The 23,975-nt window shown below is 39.0% G+C and overlaps 1 protein-coding gene across 1 annotated transcript in view; it reads right to left on the reverse strand.

Annotated features, from left to right (window-relative positions):
* IQGAP2 (IQ motif containing GTPase activating protein 2) overlaps positions 1-23,975 on the reverse strand; it is a gene marked incomplete at its 3' end in the record, with an annotated part of 179,566 nt that overhangs the window by 82,598 nt on the left and 72,993 nt on the right. The window contains exons 2-5 of the mRNA XM_015426336.1: positions 20,949-21,105; positions 18,667-18,744; positions 16,539-16,615; positions 1-5 (exon numbers count right to left, since the gene is read on the reverse strand). The exon at positions 1-5 is cut by the window's left edge and continues 87 nt beyond it. Coding sequence (XP_015281822.1) covers positions 1-5; positions 16,539-16,615; positions 18,667-18,744; positions 20,949-21,105 — 317 coding nt within the window. The remainder of the gene's footprint in view (positions 6-16,538; positions 16,616-18,666; positions 18,745-20,948; positions 21,106-23,975) is intronic.

A 23,975-nucleotide genomic window follows, 5' to 3' on the forward strand; every position in this document is an offset into this window, starting at 1 on the left:
TTAAGCTGCAAAATAATTAAATCTGAAGAATATTATTGCCTATGACAGTTTATACTATAATACATTTGTTGATCCTTAAAGTGTCAAGACTAATTTTTTCTTTAAATGTTAGACAATCCTTATTGGAGGATGCCCCATCATGCCAATACAACATACAAACTGATATCCAAGTGATTTTGGCAAGAACTTAGCTTGACTCAGGATTTTCCAGAACAGACTGTTACATATTTATGTGAATAGGAAGTTCATGTGTTTCAAATATTCTGATGCTTCTGGTCATACCCAAAATACAGACAACACTCTGAGAACCCTATTTTCATTTCAGTTTTGTACTCTCTCCCTATCATTCTGAAAGTGGCGTAGTAAAACCATCTGGACAACAGCTGAACAAATTCATATCTTCATTCATGTCTGTTGATTACAGGCTGTTAAAGATTTGGGAATTTATTAAGATGACACAAGGGACTAATCTAAATTGTTATTAGGGGACAGAGAAGCTAACACCTATCTAGAAAGCATAACTGGGGCAAAGGCATTTTACAGAACTAAAAGGAATAGAAGATCTCAACTTAGCGAAGCTTAACATTTCAAAAGCTGGACAACAAATAGGCAATACATTGCAAGATGAAGACAGTTAGCAAATATAGTGACATGCTGACTTGGCTTTGCTGCTAGATGTGAGGGAATAAAGCCAGGAGAAAAAACCGATAGAAACGTGTGAAAGGAGCATATTTTATGCAACTTGGGAGATTTATATGAAAAATAAGAGCTCTCATAATACAGCTAGACCAACATGGCTACCCTCTAAAACTCATAATACATGTTCTTTTAAGAGGGAACTGCTGGGAAGGCTGAGAATAATCAGAGGAATTAGTGGATGGTGGAACAATGAGACGAGATGGTTTGACAGTGTTATCCAGGCAACGGACACGAAATTAAGCAAACTCCGAAGCACGACGGAAGACAGGAGAGCCTGGTGTGATGTGGTCCATGGGGTCACAAAGAGTCAGACTTGACTGTGCAACTGAACAACAACAAAGGAACAATGAGGCAGATCCCCAAATCTCACTGCAAGCTGCTGATACCATCACATCTCTCTTCTAACCATTACACTGCACTAGCTCACTGAGTCCTCATCTTGCTGTTTCTTACTAATGCAATTAGATCATTTAAAAACACACACACACGACTCTACTTAGTGCTACAATAAATTGTCCAAAACTTAGTTAAGGTCAAGAACTAAGGGATCCTAGGAGTGGGCTTTAAATTGCCACTGCTGGTTCAACTAGTAACTAACTTGATACCTTGACAAAAAGCAATCAAGCAGTATAAGCTATAATTTCCACAGGGCAGTATGGCATCCACTGCCTAGGCAACAAGACTTGAGAACTAACATAGATATACTTTACCACTAGGGGGCGATGGAATTGTGTTCCACAGGGCAGTATGGCATCCACTGCCTAGGCAACAAGACTTGAGAACTAACATAGATATACTTTACCACTAGGGGGCGATGAAATTGTGTTTTTTATCGTGACATTACCAGAAAGATAGATTCACTATACTGTCACTACTAGAAAAGTGATATTTAGTACATTCTGTTTCTAGATGAATACTTACTAGCATTGCTTTGCTGATTGATGTTTGAGCTATAAATTAGCAAGCTTCTTTAGCAACACCTGAAGCTGTACTGGAAATTGTAACACACACACAAAAATTACCTGAACAAGAACAAATTGCTTATAAAACAAGCACTAACTGCAGTAAGCTTTAGTAGTTAAAATTGGTTGCCAGTTGAGTACCACGTCCGGTTTAAGGTTTTGGTACTAACCTTTAAGGCCATATGTGGTCGGGGACCAGCATATCTGTGGGATTGTCTCTCCCCATATGTGCCCTGAAGAGCCTTGCACTCTTCAGACCAACAGCATTTGGCAATCCCTGGCCTGAAAGATGTCCGCCTTACCTTGATCAGGGCCAGGGCTTTTCTGCAGTTCTACAGGGCCTGCAAAATGGAACTGTTCAACCAGGACTTTAGTTGAGGCAGCGGGCGTCAAATAACACCGGCCTCCTCTCCTCAAGTGGCCATGGCTCTGTTTACACCTTGGGTGCCTAGATTGAGTGATCTGTTTATGTAGAACGAACCCGCAACTGGAGTATTGTGTGCAGTTCTGGAGGCCTTACTTCAAAAAGGATGTGGACAGAATACAGTGGGTACAGAGGAGAGTGATGAGGATGATCAGTGGCCTGGAAACCAAGCCCAGGAGGAAAGGCTGAGGAACTTGGGAATGTTTAGTCTGCAGAAGAGGAGGTTGAGGGGGGGGGGGGACATGATTTATACCCTGCCCTTCACTCGGAGTCTCAGAGCAGCTTACAAACTCCTTTCCCTTCCCCTCCCCACAACACACATCCTGTAAGGTAGATTCCTATTGGCAGCAGAGGATAGGACTCACAATAATGTGTTTAAATTAAGGGTGGGAAGGTACCGGCAGGATTTTTACAGTAAGAGTTTTGCAACAGTGGAATCAGCTGCCCAGGGAGGTGGTGAGCTCCCCCTCATTGGCAGTCTGTAAATGGCAGCTGGACAAACACTTGTCAGGGATGCTAGGCTGATCCTGCATTGAGCAGGGGGTTGGACTCAGTGGCCTGTATGGCCCCTTCCAACTCTGTGATTCTATGATTAACTACAAGTTAGAAGTAAATCCATGGATTTGAAAAGCAAAAACAGACCCAATAAAATCTCAGCAAGCCACTGTTGTGTAGTGGTTAAGAGTGGTGGATTCTAATCTGGAGAACCAGGTTTTATTCCCCATGCCTCCACATGCAGCCAGCTGGGTAACCTTGGGTCAGTCACAGTTCTCTCAGAACTCTCTCAGCCACACCTATCTCACAAATTGCCAGTTGTGAGGAGATATAGTGACGCAGCCCCGTTCTATCAGAGGTAGGATTTCTCCTCCATTTTTTCCTTCCTATCTGGTTGAGCAGCCCCTTTATCTATGTTCTTGTTTTATAAAGGTTTATGCATGTCCCACCCTGTCACACTATTATATTTTTATGTTGGCTCAGCCCAAGAACTTGAGAGAAGAGACAAGATCACTTATTTAACTTAAACTTCTGAAAATGGCACACAAGAGGCTTTTAAAAGTCTAAAGTAGTTCAATAAGACTCTGACTTAGTTTACTTAGGTTACTTAGTTTAGCAAGTGAGAGTTCTTAAGCTTTTCACAAAGTCTTAGAATATAAGAGATGAGAGGCTTTTGTTTCATTTCCTAAACATGCCAGTTTACTTTCTTGAGTTTTAAGTGACTCCTCAGGTTTCAGAAAGCAGGGGTATACTACCCATCACCCAAATTCCTTCTCTTGACACACCAGGGATCACTCTACTCTTTTCCGTTTTAAAATTTTTATTTTCAAAACTTTACATTAACAAACATTTCATCTGCTTAATTTGCATATAAATCAGAGTCCATTATTCCTTATCATTCTACCTATACAATAGGAATATTACATTTCTGTCTGATCTTTGATCCATTTATAAATTTTTTCCCATCTCCTTTTATGTACCTTTTCATTCTTATCCTGCAACCTTAAACTTAAATCATCCATCCTGGCTAGTTCTAGTATTTTATTTATCAAATCTTTTCTTGTAGGTAATCCTTCTAATTTCCAGTGCTTAGCTATTAATATTCTGGCAGCTGTTATGATATAACTAATTATATAGGCATCTTGGTTTTTATAACCTCTCGGGATCATATTCAACAGATATATTTCCGGTTTTAGTGTTACATTTATACCCAAACTTTCTTGAAATATTCTTTTCACCATTCTCCAGAACCCTTGTATCTTATTACATTCCCACCACATATAATAGAAGGTCCCCTTACAAACTTTGCACTTCCAACATCTATTCGGGTACCCCATATAACATTTGGCTATTTTATCAGGCGCCCAATGCCATCTATGAAACATTTTAAACACATTTTCTTTATATGCTATCGCTCTCATAGTTTTAGCCATTTTCCACATAGATGCCCATTTCTCCTCTTCTCTTTCTCCTATATCTCTCATCCAGGTGATCATTACAGCTTTAACTTCTTCGTCCTCTTCAAAGTCCGTTAGCAGAAACTTATATAGCTTCTGAATTAACTTATCATGAGGACAGCCATATTTTATCTAGTTCATTGTTTTGATCTTCAAATCCTCTTATCATGTCTTTTTTATATCTGTCTCTTAATGTTATCTGCTCCCACCATGAGAAGTTGTTTTCCTGTCTTAGTTTTTCTTCTGTTTTTAATTCATTTTTTTTGCTTAGTAGTGTTTGATAGCTTTCCTTTAAATTCCTCGTTATTAATGATGGTTTCATAAAAGCTTCTAGCGGGGCCACCCATCTTGGGGTTTTTCTATACCATCTGTCTTTTAATTTAACCCAAATCTTATTCAGTGATCCTCTTAGTGTGTGTCTAGCAAAGTTTGAATGGATCTTATCTTTCCCGTACCAGGCATAAGCGTGCCATCCCATGCTAAGATCATGTCCCTCTAGTGACAAAAGTCTTGTATCTTCAAGACTTATCCACTCCTTTATCCACACTAGAGCGGCCGCTTGGTAGTAAATATACCAGTTGGGAACATTCATTCCTCCTCTCTCTTTCCTATCTTGGAGCACCTTCCATTTTATCCTCGCTTTCTTATGTTGCCATATAAATTGTCTGGTGATCTTATTTAAATCTTCAAAAAATTTTAACTGTTTTAGCACCGGTATGGTTTGTGCTAGAAACAAAAATCTTGGCAGTACATTCATCTTGACTAACGCTATTCTACCCATGAAAGATAGTGGGATATTATTCCATTTGTTCAGATCCAGCATAATCTCCTTCAATAGCTTCATGTAATTTTCTTCCACCAAGGAGTTACATTTATTTGTCATAGTAATTCCCAAGTACTTTACTTTCTTTACTATTTCCATTTTAGCTACTTCTTTAACTTTTTCTAGCGTGTTTTGAAAACAATTCTTTGTTATAATTTTAGATTTTTTATAATTAATTTTTAGTCCTGCGACCCGGCCAAAGTTTTGTATTGTTTCCAGCAATTCACCTATGGAGTTTGTAGGGTCCTCCAATATAAAAACCAGGTCATCAGCAAATGCCTGTAGTTTGAATTCCTCCCCTTTCACCTTCAGGCCCTTAATTTGTTTGTTTCTTCTTACCTCCTCATTTAATGATTCTATCGCATACACAAAAAGTAGCGGTGACAGCGGGCACCCCTGTCTAGTTCCTTTCTCTATCTCTATCCTCTCAGTCATATCTCCATTTATTATTACTTTAGCATATTGTTGTTTGTATAAGGTTTTAATTATATTATAGAATTCTTGACCGGGTTCAGCAATATCTAATTTTTGTAATAGAAAATCCCATGACAAATTATCAAACGCTTTTTCAGCGTCCAGGAACATTAAGATTAGCTCTTTTTCTGGGTGTTCCTCATAGTATTCTAATACGTCCATAATTATTCTCATGTTATTTCTCATTTGTCTTCTGGGTAGAAAACCAGTTTGGTCTTGGTGAATGATCTGTATCAAAACTTTTTTTAACCTTCCTGCTATTATTGACGCAAAGATTTTATAATCAACATTAAGAAGCGATATGGGTCTATAGTTTTTGATGTCACTTGCATCTGTGTTGGGTTTCCGAATTAATGTAATTAGGGCATTATTCCACGATTCAGGTATCTTGCTGTTTTTACCCACTCCTCGACTAAGATCTTTAAATGGTGCCCATAATTGTTCTTGGAAAGTCTGGTAAAATTCCGCTGGTATCCCGTCTGGTCCTGGAGTTTTCTTCCTTTTTTGTTTTTTAAATGCCTCTATTATTTCGCCCATAGTTATTGAGTCACTTAATATTTTCTTTTGTTGGGCATTAAATTTCTGTGTTGTATTTCTTAGATATTCTGAGATTTCAACTCCTCTTTGTCCATCTCGTTGGTAAAGCTCTTTATAGAATTTTTCCACTATCTTTTTAAGGTCGTGTAAGTTAAATTTTTCCTCGTCATTATCATTTCTTAGTTTAGTTATAGTACGTTTTTCCCTTTCTTTCTTTACCTTATATGCTAGCCATCTGTTTGGTTTGTTTAAGTTTTCAAAATAATATTGTTTAGTATATTCTATTTTTTTCTCTATTTCATAATTTAACAAATTATTTAAGTTATGATGTAGGAGATCTAGTTTAATTTTTTCACGTTCACCCACTCTTGTTCTCTTCACTATGTTTTCTTGTTGCTTAATATGTTTAACTAATTGGTCATATTTCTCCTTTTTCTGCTTGCATTTCCATGCGTTATAGCTAACAAAACGTCCTCTTATATACGCCTTAAATGCGTCCCATATTATTTCTAAAGGTGTTTCTGTTGGCAAATTTAACTGGAAAAATTCTTTTATTTCTTCTTTGCATCTTTGTACAAAGGCAGTGTCTCTAAGTAGAGCTATGTTTATGGACATCCTATTTTTTCTGTGATCTTCTCTTAGAGATACAGAGACTGGGTTGTGATCTGCAAACGTTTTTGGTAATATTTCAGATTCCGTCACTTCCCTAATCATATTTATTGATATCCATATCATGTCGATTCGTGACCACGAATTATGTCGTGCAGAATGGAATGTAAAATCTGTTTTGTTTGCGTTTCTCACTCTCCATACATCCATCAAGTTATATTCTTCTACTATTTGTATAAAACTATTTGGTAACACTCCTCCCGTCTTATGTTCTTTCTTTGTGTTTTTTCTATCCAGCCCTGCATCTGTCACCGAGTTAAAATCTCCCAGAATACAGATGTTTTCAGCTTCTGTTAATTTTAGCACTTTATGTACTTCTTTGAAAAATTCTCCTTGTTTCTGGTTAGGTGCATATATATTCAATATTAACATTTTTTTACCTCTTCTTGTAATTGTAATAGCCAGTATTCTTCCATCTTTTGAATTAAATATCAATTCTGGATTTAACTTCTCCTTCACGTATATTGCTACCCCTCTTTTTTTTTCCTCTGCAGAAGATACAAACAGTTCTCCTAGCTGTTTACATTCTAAATACTTCCTCTCTTCTTTCTTAATGTGTGTCTCTTGCAAGCAAATTACTTCAGCCTTTATTTTCTTAAGTTGATGAAATGTTTTTCTTCTTTTTTGTGCACTATTTAATCCATTAATGTTTATAGACAATATATTACAAGTATTGAAAGTTGAGATTTTCATGCTTAGTATTTCTTTCCTCTTTTTCTGTAATTATATCTTGTTTGTACGTGGTAAGATGGTCTATTTACTTTAGGTTTACTCTTTGCTTTTATTTTCTTCTCTTTCTCCTTCTCTCTTTCACTTCTTTCTTCCTCTTCTTCCTCCTCCTCCTCTTCTCCTTCTTCTGCTGTTTTCTCCTCTCTCTCCTCTTTCTCCTCTTGTAGTTCTTCCATTTGTAGGCCTAGTTCTTCACCGTATTTTTCCAGGAAGTATTGTATTTTGAAGACAGAGTCTATTCTATGTCTTTGTCCTCTGAGGGTGAAAAGTACTCCTTCCGGTATCAGCCATCTAAAAATAATTTTATTTTCTTTCAATAGGTTAGTTAAGATGTTGTATGGCATCCTTCTCTCCCTCACCCTCCATGGGATGTCTTTCAGAAATGTTACCTCTTCACCTTGGATTATAACTTTATTTTCGTTGGCTGCTTTCATAATTTTTTCTTTTAGGTCTTTTCTATAAAATCACTCTACTCTTCAGAGCTATCTTCCTTTCAACTGGGTAAGGAATCACTTCTCTAAATGGCCTGAATGGGAGTCTTCACTGATCCTCCCAGTCCTCCTTGCCAACCTTCCCCAGTCCTCAGTCAATATGAAACTGTTTCCAGTCAGAGCTAAACTCTCCTCAGTCAGGCTTATAACTTATCACAGCGAGGGCTAAATTGAAACTGAGTTCTCTTCAGCAGTTAGTTCCCAAGTCTTTTTGCTCAACTGATGGTAACCAATCAAATTCCTTTGAGCAGCCTGTCACTCAGGGCTCTGTGACGTCTTAACACTTCAAAATCCATTCCAAGTTTATACAGCACTTTTTGAGCTTTTGAAATACAGTCTGTGACAGGAGGAGAAGGGAGTGTGATTGTAAGCCACTTTGATACTCCTTAAGGTAGCGAAAAGTAAGGTATAAAAGCCTACACTTCTTTTTCTTCTAGATATGATTAATTCTTCCAAAGATTTTTCATTGCACTGTAGGCAAGGATTATTTATACAGTTCTACAAGTTTGATGTAGTGGTTAAGTGTGCGGACTCTAATCTGGAAGAACCGGGTTTGATTCCCCACTCCTCCACTTGCACCTGCTGGATGACCTTGGGCAAGCCATAGCTCTGGCACAGTCATTCTTGAAAAAGAGCAGTTTCTGTCAGAGCTCTCTCAGCCCTACCTATCTCACAGGGTGTCTGTTGTGGGCAGGGGAAGGGAAAGGAGTTTGTAAACTGCTCTGAGACTCCTTTGGGTAGTGAAGAGCGGGGTATAAATCCAATCTCTTCTCTTCTTCTTCTCTTCTAAATGTGTTTTCCCATATGGTACTGAGACAAAGACTGCCTTTGTTGTCCTGGTGGACACTCTATCCTGGGTCTCCTGCTTAAAGCTTGGCTTTTTCGTTTGGGGGTGCTTCCAGATCCAGCACTACACCTGCTATCATTTGTGCTTTGATAAAATCCAGGAGCCTAGTCCAATCTCATCAGATTGCAGAAGTTTAGCAGGGTAGCCCCAGTCAGTATATAGACAAGAGACCAGTAAAAAATACTAGGGTTGCTATGCAGAGGCAGGCAATGGCAAACCACCTCTGAACATGTATTGCCTTCAAACTCTACAGGGTCACAATAAATTGGTTGTGACATGATGGGGGGGGAAACACAGGAGAGATAACTGGTCTATGCACTGCTACTTCGGAAAGTGTTCAGAAACTCCACCTGATCTGGACAGCACAGGTTTTAACTGAGGCTTGTTTAACAGGGCTCTATATTGCTGATATCTGCAAATGTCTCCCAATTTCTGGAAGGGCCCAATTTCAGAGGGCTGATGTTACATTTAGAGAGCTCAATAGTTTGAGGCCATGATTTCTTGACAACTCCCTTCTCCCACATAAATCTGCCCAGTCTTCAGAAATCCTACTGTGAATAATCATTTCTGCAGTGAAGTGGGCACCTTCTCAACAGTGGTGTCAGAAATATGGAAGTCCCTACAGTTGTTGAAAGAACAACTGAATGAGACATTGAATCAAGAGCTCTATTGGAATCTAAAGAGATTACAGCAAAAATCTTTTGAAGGGGCAAACAAACCGGAGAAATTTTTAGCTTGGCAACTTAAGGCTAGAAAAGAAAGAAGAATGATAACCAAAATAATAGAAGAAGGAAAAGAATTCGTTGACCCTAATGGCATAAAGAGAAGTTTCTTCAAGTATTATGCTAAACTATTTCAAGCAAACAGAACAGATCTTGAGAAGATTAAAAAATATTTGGAAGAGGTTCCATTATTTAAAATAAGTAACGAATTTCAGGAATTATTGAATGGCCAAATTCAAAAAGAAGAAGTGAGGAAGGCAATTGAAGAAGCGAAGTTGGGGAAGGCGCCAGGACCGGACGGATTTACTGCAAAATTTTATAAAAAAATGAAAGAGGAAATTGTTCCGGTCATGGAAGCTTTATCCAACGACATTCGTGAAAGTAAGAAGGTGCCGGACTCTTGGAAGGAAGCAATTATTTCATTAATACCAAAGGAAGGACAAGAACTAACGAATGTGAAGAACTATAGGCCAATTTCTCTTTTGAATAATGACTACAAGATTTTTGCAAAAGTTATTGCAGAAAGGGTGAAAAACTATTTACAAACAGTGATCTCAGAAGACCAAGCTGGTTTTTTACCAAAGAGACAGATCCGAGACAATGTAAGAATAGTAATGGATGCAATTGAATATTACGAGAAACACCCAGAACAAGAAGTAGCTTTTTTATTTGTCGATGCTGAAAAGGCATTTGACAACCTTAACTGGAAGTTCATGCTACAAATGATGGAAAAAATAGAAGTGGGACAACACTTTAGAAACTGCATTGAAGCTATCTATTCTGAACAAAGAGCTAAACTGAATGTAAACAAAGAACTGACTGATAGCTTCAAAGTACAGAAAGGCACCAGACAGGGTTGTCCCCTATCACCGTTATTATTAATCTGGGTGTTGGAGATACTTTTACAAAAAATACAGCAAGAATGAATTTGTCACTGATGGGAAGAATATCAGTCATAAAAATGAATGTCCTACCACGTTTGATGTTCCTGTTCCAAACAATACCAATACTTAGTAAGACAGATTTGCTACTTAAGTGGCAACAAGAACTATCAAAGTTTGTTTGGGCAGGCAAGAAACCGCGAATCAAGATGAAAATTCTTTGTGATGCCAAAGATAGAGGTGGGTTACAATTACCAAATCTTAGACTATATTATGAAGCGGTCTGTCTAACCTGGATGGAACAATGGGTGAAATTAGAAAATGATAAGTTACTGGGGTTAGAAGGCCATGATTGTAGATTTGGTTGGCATGCATATTTATGGTATGACAAAACAAAAATGGATAGCTTTTTTAAGCTTCATGTGGTAAGAAAAGCACTATTTGTGGTATGGATGAGGTATAAAAAATACTTTTGTGATGTAAGACCATTGTGGATTGTACCAGTGGAAGTGTTAACATCTTACTCAAGACATAGAGATAAAGATTGGTTGCCATATAAAGATCTAATTAAAAAAGTGGGAACAGAATGGGTAATGAAAAAGCAGAATGAAATTGAATATGATTATGAATGGCTGAAATATATGCAGATTTTTGACCTTTTTAGATCAGACAAAAGAAACTATGGTTTTAGAGAGGAAAAAAATGAGATTGAAATGATTTGGGAGAGTGAAGGGGGAAAAAATATCTCTAAAATGTATAAAGTGTTACTAAAATGGTATACTGAAGATGAGACTGTAAAAGGGCAAATGATAAAATGGGCGATAAATATGAATACGGAAGTGGCTATTGAAACCTGGGAATATTTGTGGAAAAATTCTATTAAGATATCGCCTTGTACCAATGTTAGAGAGAATTGTTATAAAATGATGTATAGGTGGTATATGACTCCGAAAAAAATTGCAAATATGAACCAGAATATGTCAAATAAGTGTTGGAAATGTAAGAGCCATGAAAGCTCATTTTATCACATGTGGTGTACTTGTGAGAAAGCTGTTGACTTTTGGACAAAAGTCCACAAAGAAATGCAAAAAATACTGAAATGCTCTTTCAAAAAGGCGCCGGAAATTCTGCTTTTGGGACTGAAAATGGAAGAAGTCAATACAACTAAAAAGACTTTATTCTGGTACTTAATCACAACAGCGAGAATGATCTATGCACAATTTTGGAAAACAGAGAAAGTACCAGAAATTGAAGACTGGATACAAAAAGTTCTGTTCATGGCAGAAATGGATAAAATTACGAAAAAGTTGAATAACAAAGAAGACGACGTGTTTTTTCAAGAATGGAGTGACTTTAAAATATATCTGGAAAAGAACTGGGATGTGAAACAAAACTTAATATGTTTAGATCAATATTAAGTCAAATGATGTTATCTTTAGATTGTAATGATAAGAAACTGATGTAGTTGATGATATGAAGTAATTTGGAGTAGGGGTGGAAGCATTGTGGGAAGCCATTGGAGGGAAGGGAGGAATTGGGAATGGGGTAGACAATTGATAGAAAGAAATGTTTTAACGGTATACGTTGTATTCCTGAGAAAAATAAAATTTGTTTACCAAAAAAAAGAAAAAAAAGAAATATGGAAGTCCCTTCTCAGGGCGATTGCAAGCAGACAAAAAATAAGGGGAGACAAACACTGTCAGATGGGTTAATTAAATGGCCAACTTTATTTCATTTTACATCAAAGGGATCTGCACTGCCCATAGGTGAACCCATTCCATTCACAGTTGCATTCTGGACATTCTAGTTGCAGAACAGTCAGGCTTCATCTGGATCGGAGCCCTGAACTTTCAGAGGTCTCATGTGCCTCCATGGCAAGCATTCTTTGGTGCTTGAGGAAGCAATGTCATGTTCTTTCCCCCTAGCAGCAAGGTCTATGGGTCAAGGATAACGACATCTCAAGGGGTTCCTGTCCCAGTTTTTTGACAGCACCGAGGCCCCAGGATTCTGGTCCAAGGAATTCATCCTTAACCCTACTATCTGATGCTTTAGGGTGTTCCCACCAGAAGACACCCCCCCACACGCATACATATGCCCTGCTTCTAATCCAGCCTCATAGCAAAGGCTGTGGCATGAAGGAATGTGAAGAACACCAGCACTGCACTGATGACAGGTTACCAGCCCTTATTTTTCCTGAGGGTGTTTGGACTGGTTGATAAATAGCAGGTAACTAACATTAGCTAGTTTTTAATGTGTTTCGTTATGATTATTGAGGATATTTTATTATGTTGATTTTATGTAGTTCAGCCATCTGTACCATATTGTAAATCACTTCATAGATCAGTTGACAGGGAAGTAGAATATGAATATTTTAAATAAAAAGGTCAAGTAATTGGCTGACAAATGTAGTAACTATATGTTGGAGTTTAAAAAAAAATCTTATTAAGCTTTGCGAATTAACAGTTGCAGTAGATTTTCAAACATAAGATATTAAGTTTTCTTTATTGGTGGTCTTAAAGGAGCATTACATTGTAAGAGTCTGTGCCGCTGATCCAGTATTCCCCTAGTAGGCAAGGAAAACATATTTGAAAGACACTGAGGCTCTGTTCACATTTCAGTGTTAATCATTTTATAACAGCAACCGTTCATGGTTTACATGTGAACAAATCAGCCCGGAGAGTTTTCATATTACTTCAAATGCAACCCTTTTCTAAAGGAAGCCGCTCACTCAATTCAGCAGAGAATCATCAAGGAGTTATACAGGCATGTCTTATCTTAATTCTGTGAAACTAAGCATGTATGCCCTAAACTGGATAGCCCAGGCTAGCCCAATCTCATCAGACCTCAGAAACTAAGCACGGTACGCCCTGGTCAGTATTTGGAAGGGAGACCACCAGGGAATACCAGGGTTGCGATGCAGAGACAGGCAATGGCAAACCACCTCTGAACATCTTTTGCCTTGAAAACCCTACGGGGTCACCATAAGTTAGCTGCAACTTGACAGCATTTTCCAACACCAAGCACACGTACCTGGGACCGTGTTCCTTGGAAGTTAAAAAAGATTTTACTTCGAAATAGAAGCATTTACAATAGCGGCCTGAAGCTGAACCACAATTTCTCCTGCATTTAATGGCTAAGGCTGTATCCTGAATAAGATCCAACTAGCAAGGGGAAGTTAAATGTCAAGTCTGCACAGTATTAAAATGTAGAAAAAATAATAATTACCCTGTTATCATTTCATATATATACCATACAAGTCTGTGTAAGGCTCTACAACTATGTTTCATTATGGCAGTCAAACAATCTAGTAACCCATCTTAAGTTGACTGTAAGATATAAACATTTGAAATCCTTATTCCATTCAACATCCACTAGAACCTCTGAACAAAGATTGTGACTTCACTGGAATGGAACTCGGAATGCCATTTCTTCATAAGCAGCTTAACATTAAGAGCCCCCTGTGTCCATTTCAGGAAACTGCTTCAAACTTTGCCACTAGATACAATAACAAAAATTCAGCTACACAGTTTAAGAACATAATTACCTTTCCAGTTTTTCAATTTATATTAGTGTTATTTCAGAAAGGCAATTCATTTCGGAATTATTCTATATGCAAAGCAAAAAGGTTTTAAGCACATCTGTCTTGAGTCAGCAAGATTATCAACATTTCCAGGATTACAGTTTTGTTACAACTTAAAAAAACCCACGACTCATTCAAAGGTATCCCAAATTTCTAGTACTTTTCTAAAGCTAGAATAGATTAACTGTAAAGCATTTCAATTAGATCAGAAAATCATGCCTCCAAATCATCTTTAGAAGCCTGAAATTGTCAAAAATAGGCTCCCAGAGTATCAAGCCCAGAAGTACAGTTTGCCATCATGATTGTAAATACTACTTGGGAGACAACCTTAGATGCCTAATTGGGAGAGGTCTGGACTCCTGCTTTTTTTCTATTGCTACAGACAGACTAACACGACTACCCACCTTGATATATCTCCATAAAATTAAAGTTCCATTTCCAAAAGCTGAACATGGTTTACTTCCTACATTTCCTACTACCGAATAGGTGCCCGGAGAAGGTAATGAGATGGATGAGGGCCAATAAACTGAAGCTCAATCCAGACAAGACTGAGGTGATGTTGGTCAATGGAGAAGCTGCTTGGAAATGCAGAGTCCACCTGTCCAAGAGGGTGCTGCACTCTATCTGATATAGCAGGTTCATAGCTTCAGTGTGCTACAGGATGCTGACTATGGATGAAAGTTCATGTCGCCTTCGTGGCACATAGCCCCTTGTTAGCTCTATTTGGTTCATAGGCTATGTGGTTTCTCAAAACTTATGATCTGGCTTCAGTGATCCATGCTCTAATCACAACTAAATTAGATTATGGTAGTGCATTCTATGATTTACAGTAATACATTGAAAATAGTCCAGAAGCTTCAATTGGTCCAAAATGTGGCAGCCAGGCTACTAACAGGGCCTGTTTACAGGGCCTGTTATCACCCTCACGCTGAAAGATCTGCACTGGCTACCCATCTGTTTCCATGCACAATTCAAAATGTCATTTCTTACCTTTAAGGCCTTGAATAGCTCGGGGCCAGAGAACCTGAAGGACCATCTCCTCCCATACTATCCAAGCCCACTCTCAAGCCCTGCTCTTTCTGCCTCCGTCTTCAGAAGTGAGGTGAGTGGCGACTAGAGACAGGGCATTTCCTTTTGTGGCATCTCACCCTGGAACACCTTCTCCCTTGATACTAAGGCCACTTTCAGAAGGTATCTCAGAGTTCTCTCAGCCCCACCTACCTCACACGGTGTCTGTTGTGGGGAGAGTAAGGGAAGGAGGTTGTAAAACACTCTGAGACTCCGAGTGAAGGGTGGGGTATAAATCCAACTCTTCTTCTTCTTTTAGGTACCAAGACAAAATGCATCTTTTTACCCAGGCTTTTAATTAGGGGTTTTATCTTATCAGCTTTCAGAATGGTCTGGTTCTGTTTTATGAGTAGTTTTTATGCCACTTATGTCCAATTGCTTGTTTTTAATGGCTTGTTTTTGAAGTTGTGGTGATTTTAATTGTAAGTCCCTTGAGCAGAACTCTGAGAAGGCGACACAGAAATACTCAAAAAAAAAAAAAAAAGTTGCCAAACAGGTATAATTTCTTGCCAGACACCAAGATTTAACAGTCTTCTTTTATGTGCCATTAAAATAGAAATATTACCCATGTAAAACAGCTTTTACAAGGCAAAGAATAATAGTAGACCCACTGCTGTGCCTTCCAAGCATATAGAATTGCACAGGATTCTAGTGTACACAAATTGCACATTTACTGAGCACAGCAAACTGTTGATCTATCTCCACATGCACTAGGCTTTATATGTATCAAACAAGCACCATGGTGATGAACTGCAGATATCCAGTCCCTTATCCTAGGATGGTTACTTAAAAAGCTCATGTCATGGCAAGCTCCTACCCCCATCTTAATGCAAATATGAAGGTAAATGCACAGAGTACATATTATCTTTCTGAGGGCAGTCTTCTTTTGAGGGCAGTCCCCTACTTTTGTAACCATGTTTTCTAAGTTGGGCTGCCAGGGGACTCTCTCAAGAGCTCCATTCAAATCACAGTAGGTGGACAGTGGCATGGCATTAAAAAACCAGATGTTAAATGACTGCCAATTAAGGAAAAAATTAAGAGTCTCAGCAAATGAAAAAAAAAAGCTGCTTTGGGTCCCTGTTGTGGAGAAATGTGGTGTATAAGGAATAATAAATATAGCTGAGGATGGGGGGGGTAGATAAAAGATAGGTTAGTTGGTGAGAAGGAAGAAGGGAAAGGTGAGGCTAGGAAGAGGAAAATGGGGAAATAACATGGGGAAGGAGATTCAGAGGGATGTGAGGTGTCTCCTCCAAGTCCTCAAGGGTTCCTCATGACTGGGCCATAGTTTTTCCTGGTAGAGACTGCCAGGAGAGGGAAGCTGAAGACAGGGGAGCAAGGTAAAAGTAGGTTGGTTGGTGGGTAGGAAGGAAGGAGAGAAGGAAGCAGGAAGGGGGGTGAGACTATAGAAGCTTCCAGAGAAAAGAAAGAGGAAATAGCAGAGGAAAGGGAAATGAGATACCCCTCCCTGCAATCGCTTGTGGATCTGCTTGTAGATTTATAATTCTGGTGTACATGTGTATGTTTAGACAGCGTAGGTTTTTCATTCCTATGAGGTCTTCAAAACTTGAAACTGAACATGCTATCTAATTTCACTGAAATTTTTAACAAGAAAACCAGGATGGTAAAACCGTAAAACTAGACAAAAAGTTGAGCATAAATCCGGTTACAGTCTCAATTTACCTTAGTGCATGTATACAATATATCATCCGAGGTATGTTCTTCCTGTCATAGACATCTGTGGTCTCTGGATAAAAGATCTTTAAAAACACATATACAATTGTTAGTTTCATAATCAATAATTTATATTGGTCAAACAAGATTAATTAACAACAGTTTGATGCACTGGATGAGTGTTACACTTGGCTGAAATTCAGGGTCAGCTCAACTCTTGACGGGATGCTTTTTGGCACATCATTATCCCAAACAGCTAAAATTCCACTCCCAAGTGCCTTGAAGAGCAACGATATAAGACAGAATAAAAATTATAACAAATGAAATTAATACACATTGATATTATGGAAGAGGTCTTGAAAACACTGACTACTCAAGTATGTACCTTGAAGGAGCTTCTGCATTAGTGTTCTTTTAAATTAATATAATTTATGGTTATATGAAAACGGATAGCTGTACTTTGTTACAGAATATAGCATCTCCCATTCTTACAAACTGAAAAACTGAAAGCCTATACTACCCAGCTACATGAAGGAGTAAGAAGTTAGATAGCCAATAATTTCTCAGATATTTAAACTTCAGAACATATGCCACTATTAGAACATAACCAGTCATTTGCTTTCACGCACAGGTATGCGCGTGCGCACAGAGCAGTTCAGAGTCCAGCCTGTGGAAGGCAGAGCATCCAGTGCCAGATGAGAAGTGGCAACTGTGATGTTCCCACTACAACTGGGATTTGAAGATCAGCAGTATCACCCTCAGAAGTGGATGACAGCCAGTGTGTGTATTATCTCATGGGGGAACATACAGTCAATGATATAACATATGCTTTGCACGTATAAAAGATCCAAGGATCAATCTCCAGCATTTCCAGTTAAAGGTTCTCAGATAGCAGGTGCTAGGGAAGAAGTCTGCCTGATCCCCTGGAGATTTGCTGCCAATCAATTCACTAGAGACAATGCTGGGCAAGATGCTGGGTCAGACTCTGTATGAGGCAGGTTCATAAGGTAAAGAAGGGTGCATTCAGACACCATTGAAACCGAAGCCCAGCTTGCTCCTAGTGTCACTGGCATAGCTTTTTGTATCCATTTCCTTTATCCCATAGAACGCAGTGGGTGGCATTTAGAACAGCGAACTGCTCTACATAGCCCAGGCCCTTCCGCTATATAGCCCAATCCAGGATTCAGTTTCTTGGTCATGATATACTATAGCAGGCAAAACTCAGTAGGTTTTTATATATAAATGCAGACACATAATGAATGTAACAGTACGGCCCTTGAGAGAACTGGTTAGGAAATAACACTGTAAAGAACGACAAGAGCAAGTGAAGAAAACCACACTTCCAAGTTTTTTTTTTAAAGTTATCAGCAAAGGAATGCAAAGCTATGCAAATTACGTAGATGCAGCGTTGGATGAAGACATGCTGAGACCCCAAGCAATGTTTTAAAGGTCCCACAGCATTTAAAAAAAAAAAAGGCAATTTAGTAATTTTTTTAAAACTTACAGGTCCTTAATAATATGAGACCCTAAAATGTCACTCACTTATCTTGTGCATAAATCCAACTGTGAGAAGGTGGGTGAAGAAGTAAGGCAGACATACAAGCTGACAACACTGCATGAAGTCAACTAAAAGTAGGCTGAAGCCTGAGAAGAATCTGAGTCCAAAGGTAGTAGACAGACCAATAGGAGCAATGAAGTAAAGTGAAGAAATCTCACTTTGTAGAAGTAATTTCATAATTCATGCTTTTAGGAGTACCCCAGTGAGCTAGCTCATTAATCTCTACAGCAGAAAGATGCCATATAATTCCCCTTTGTAGAGTCTTGGACTTCTATTGTTCCCAGCCTCAATGCCAGCTCTCCTAAGCAGCTCACAAGTACATGACCCAACAATACCTACTGCAGCCAGCTGGAATGTATGGGAGCCTGCTCATGTTCTGCCTGATACCAGCTGCCTTGGCAAGTAAAATAATTCCATCTCTTTTACTCAGATTGCTTTCCCCTTCCCTTTCTAGAGTTGTAATTCAATGCAGGTTTCAGCTTCTCTTCAGATCAGTTGCTATGTTCTATACAGGAGTCTTCTTACTTCAGAGAACATTTTAACATAGGCCCAACAAATGTTCAAGATTTAACTACTTACTTTAGGTAAGCCAATGGATTCCATCGCCCGTAGCCACTGTACTGTATTATCTGTATGTCGGAAATGAAGACCTGATCGCTAATGGAGAAAAAAGGAAACAGAGACATATAGTTATGTTATATGGCTCGACAACTGACATCTAAATCCTATCCTCATCTACGTGAGATTTTGATCATGATCTAATTTGTGAACAGTCAACCGTTCAACAATTATTTAACAAAAAAAAACCCTCTTCCACATCAGCTAGCTTCTCAATTACTCAAATTAAGGGTACAGAATCACAGTTTACTTACTCTTGAGGAGTCTGGGTTTCTTAACATAGTAAAGCCAATGAGTTTACTCATAAACAGTTTGAAGCTTCGCCTTTCGCCAAAAAAACTTTGAGGAGAAACTTTGACTATATATTTGCCGAAATGTGTCAGTTAGTAAAAGTGAGTCCTTTTTCCCAGTAGAGGAAAATAAGAACATGATAGCCAGCAGAAAGGGACAATCAATCTTGGAAACAACCACACTATACACTATTTAGATACAAACCTAAATATGTTTCTCTGCCAAAAAAGAGAGAGTGGGAGAGACATAAAGATTTATTCACAACAGGAGCATTGGGTGTTTTAATTTTACAGAGCTACTGCTTAGAGTAAATTTAATGTGAAGGGGGTGGAAGGGGGTGTTAGAGATTGTCAATTTAGAGTTATCTTGGACAGGGAATTCTATATGAGCAGGCAATCCTAAAGTACACTAGTTAGTTATCTTTATTTCCTCCTCCTATTTTTTTGCTTTCTTTCAGCAGCCCGTTTGCAGGGAGGGCGGGGTATAAATGTAATAAAATAAATAAATAAATATGAACTCTGGTGGTGATGTAAAGTGCCTTCAAGTCACAGCTAACTTATGTTGACCCTGTAGGGTTTTCAAGGCAAGAGACATGCAGAGGTGCTGCTTGCTTCTGCATCTAGACCCTGGACTTCCTTGGTACTCTCCCACTAACCAGGGGGAGGGTTGCCAGGTCCCTCCTGGCAACTGGTGGGGAATGAAGAGACTTACTAGAAGTGGGAGGGAGGCCCAGGCAATGTTGTCAGCGATGTGGTGATGTCACTTCCAGCATATACGAGAAGTAACATCATCACAACATGACGTTACGGTGGTGCTCTGGTATTTGGGCAAAAACTCTATGATAAAAATGGCTTCTACCATAGAGTTTTTGCCCAAATACCAGAGTGTCACCGATGTGATGTCACTTCTGGTACATGCCAGAAGTGATGTTGCCGGTGACCTAGCCTGGGCTTCCTGCTGCTCCTGACAAGCCCCCCCACCAGCCAGCTGAACAGTGGCAGGGGATCCTCCGCCTCCAGTTGCAACCCTAACCATGGCTGAACCTGTTTAGCTTCTGAGATTTAATGAGAATGGGCTTGCCTGGGCCATCCAGGTCAGGGCTTATGAACTTTACCCCATTTATTTTAAAAAATCATAAAATGAAACCCTACTTAATCAGAAATCCTTTGCCTTCCTTTTAAATTCACTTCACCCTCAAATTATAAAAAAACCAATTCAGGTCTGAAGAGAATAAAAGAATTATCATCTCATGATAATGGATGTCCTTATACTTTAGAAGTCTCTTGGAGCACTAAGCAGATCAAGTAACTGCCAACAATCAAAGATTCAAGAGAAAGAATGTTGTAAAAATGTTATAGGATGAAAATTCTGAGATGCAATGTATCACATTCATGATGTATGAGGTACTCAGATGTTGCCAAATCCATGAATACAAAGTCAACTCACTGGTACTTAACTGCAAGTCAATTTCATCAAAAACTAGAACAGGTTCTTAAAGTACCAGTTTCACAGAGATTTCATCACAGGGTTAGGTTTTTCTTATGTACATGTATGAGAGTACAACTTAAGTACAATATAAATGAGCACACCCTCAAGTATGAGAACATGCACTAGTAGAATCAGGTGCCTTATATCAATTCATCTGTGCCAATGAAGAAATTTTCTGACAAGCTAAAAGCGCCCCTTTTTGATGTTCTACGAAGCAAGCTGGTGTAACAGTTAAAAATACAACTTTAGTAAGCACAGTTTTCCAATGAACATTGATATATATCCTTCCAGGATGAACCCTCAAACTTAGTTGGGAGCTCTAGCCTTTCACAAGACCAAATGTTGTAAACAAAGTGCTATTTCTTTGCTAGAGTCAGAGGAAGCCTTTTCAAGGCTTAATTTGCAAGAGAACTCAGTCTGTCATCTATTTTCAGTGTTAAGAACCAACTGCCAGAAAAAAATACCTTATAACGTGTTTGCTCCACATCGTAGATCTTCTTGTCTGAGACCAACTTTGGTGCAAAAAACTTTGCTAATTTAGCAAGGTAAACACCATTCCTTAATCCTTCCTCCAGTTCGGTTGTGGGTGGCAGCTCTTCATTTAAACAGATTTCTACCCACCTGCAAATATAGGAGATGAATTATCAAGGGGCACTGCATCTGCTTTTATGTCATACTTGGCAGTATCACATGATTTCAACAAAAAGTTTCCTTTTAAACTATATGCATGTATATTTTATTTACTTTATTTATATCCTGCCTTTTTCTTTTTCAAAGCAAGGTGGGAGAGGCAGTCGGCCCTACTTTTGGGGTTTGGCTCCACCTCCTGAAGTGTTCACCACCCCCTCTCAAAATCCCAAAGGTGCCCACAGGCTCAGAAAGCTCGGGGACCACTTAGCTGGGGACAAGAGATCATCAATGGCTTGCACAGTGCATGCGCCTGCTTCAGCTTCCCCTCCTGCAAGTGAATTCCTCTTTTCATCCCACCCATCTCCTTCACTGTATTAACCACAGGAAAGCATTAGATCAGTGCAATGTGGGGTTTTGAGCCCAGGTGTCTCCAGTCCTAATCTGAGATGGTAGCCAGGCTTCAAAGGGTCCCCAGAGACTTCTGGGAAGCTCTGTGGCAGAGTGGGGATTTGAACCTGAAGTCCTTCAGATCCTGAGACTTTCCCCACACAACAAAGAAAACCAGCATGTGTTTAACTAGCATACTTTGAAAGTGCCTGTTTTATTCAAACAGAATCTTTCTGAAGGGACACCCAATAAATATGTTCATGGCAAAAAAACCTGGATAAACCATTTTTGTTATTATAGTCACTGTGACTATAAAGATTAGTGAACACACATGTTGTTCTACAACATTATTTCCCCACACATATAATTTCTGTTGCTTCTATAAGGATAGCAAGAGCAAGACAGTTATAATCAGGAAAGAAAAGCCATCTACTCCACACATCAGGTTGTTTCAAACTTAGCTATACCTTGACTGAATTTACTTAAGCAGTCTCATATCTGAATGCACCTATCTGCTGAGGGAACAGAAATGCCACTTGGATTCTTAGAGCAAAACAAAGTTATATCGATTAATGCCAAAAAAGCAGCAAGTCAGCAGCACCTCTACTCACAAGTATCCATCACAAAATTATTTCCTCTTTGGCTGCAAGAGGGTCATCCTGTACAGACTTCCATCTGTTTTGGTTCAGTTTGTGTTAAACTAGTCATGTACATGTATGGCCATGATCTGAATCCATTCCTAGACCCAGCATCTAGTGTGCCACTGGAAACCACAGTTAATACCGGTTAGCAAAAGCATGATAAAAGCCAAGTGGATTCGGCTTCAGGCAGCAGCATATGCACGAATGGCTCACTCTGGGCTAAAACAGCTGGCAGTCAGCACAGCTTATCTGTTCCCCAACACTGCCAAGTTCTGAAGTTGGTAGCATGAATTGGCACTCTGTTAAAAATCAAGGGAAGTACTTGCCCAATGTTTGGGCAAGAGGCACCTAAGGCAAGAGGCATCAACACCAACAAATTTAAAAGTCTTGTGGCATGAAATTACTCTTTTACTTCAGCCCACAATGTTTGTACTTAAAACACATGCTAGAATATAACCTAAGCCATGACATCTGATTAATATGGAAAAATTCACATACACCAGATATGACAGATATTCTCTAAAATAAACACAAGACAAACAGGAAGGAATTAAGTATGCCTTGACACCTGTGAACATTCAGACTTTGTATGGAACAGCTTGACTGTTTCAAATACAGCTGTACAGAAAGCAGAGCAGGGTCTTGCAAAGTTTAAGACTACCAAAGGAATCCACATATGACTGCAGTCAACTATTGGAATTAAATCTACTCTATTCCCATAAATAAAATAATTGAATTCCTCATTAATGCCATTACTGTATAACCTGGTGGAATTGATCATGCAGACTGCCTTGTTAATTGCCTCTTCAAATCTCCTAATCAAATTTGTTCTCCTCTGCTACAGATAAAATTGCTACCTAGTACATTTGAAGTTTGTTTGAGTTTGGAATTTTTTGTTTTTATGCCACCCAAACTTTTTCTGCATGCCAGATAATTTTGTTATCTATTTCAAATGCATGTTATTTATTTCAAATGCATATATGTAATGTGGACCCCCCCCTCCCCAGTCTTGGGAGAAAATGGCAACTTTAGGATCATTAATTCTATCCACAACAGGTTTTATTCTTCTGTGAATCATCAGCCCTTTCAAAACATGCCTGAAGTGGGGAACAGAAACTGTGCAGAACTTTCCTGGGTCCATTTCTTTGGACCAACGGTCTATCTATGACTGAGCTGAGGTGTCACTCAAAAATTGGGGGGGGGGGGAATAGAAGATGCTCTTGGCTTTTATAACTTTAATCCCATGTTGCTTGACTGACTGAATTTACCCACTGCTTACTCTTCTATTGGCACAATTTTCTTATCCTGAAGACCTCAACTGTGGGAGGGTGGAGGCCACTGTACGTTTATCTGAAAGTCAGTCATCAGGTGAAGGGCTCTGGTTAATTTCCACTGTGTTCTCTGGCTTTTATAGCCCTGCTGGACTTGGTTCATATTTTGTCCCCCTACATGTGGCAAGGATTTGCAGGGAGGGCTTGTTTGGAGGATTTCCAGATCACTACAGGTGGCTATCCACTTTACATCTGATAAACCACCTCAGTTCAATATACTTGGAAGTGAATAAGCAACTAGTGAAACTCTCAAGACTGGTAAGGGATGATCCTGAGAATTAACACTTGTCAGCTGTCTGGTATCATTTGCACTAATAAAACAGTTCTCAAGGGCCACGTGTAGTAAGTACATTGCAGTAAACACAGTGCCTAATGGGGCTGGATGCAATTGCTAATTAACTACGGACCTAACAAGGAAGTGAAACAAGAACAAGGTTTTCAGTACCACTCTCTTCTGTACAGTCTATTAGCATCCATGATTCAAACACCATTACCAAGCCAT

This window comes from Gekko japonicus, unplaced genomic scaffold, assembly GCF_001447785.1.
Source record: "Gekko japonicus isolate JY-2015 unplaced genomic scaffold, Gekko_japonicus_V1.1 scaffold657, whole genome shotgun sequence".
Lineage (NCBI taxonomy): Eukaryota > Metazoa > Chordata > Lepidosauria > Squamata > Gekkonidae > Gekko > Gekko japonicus.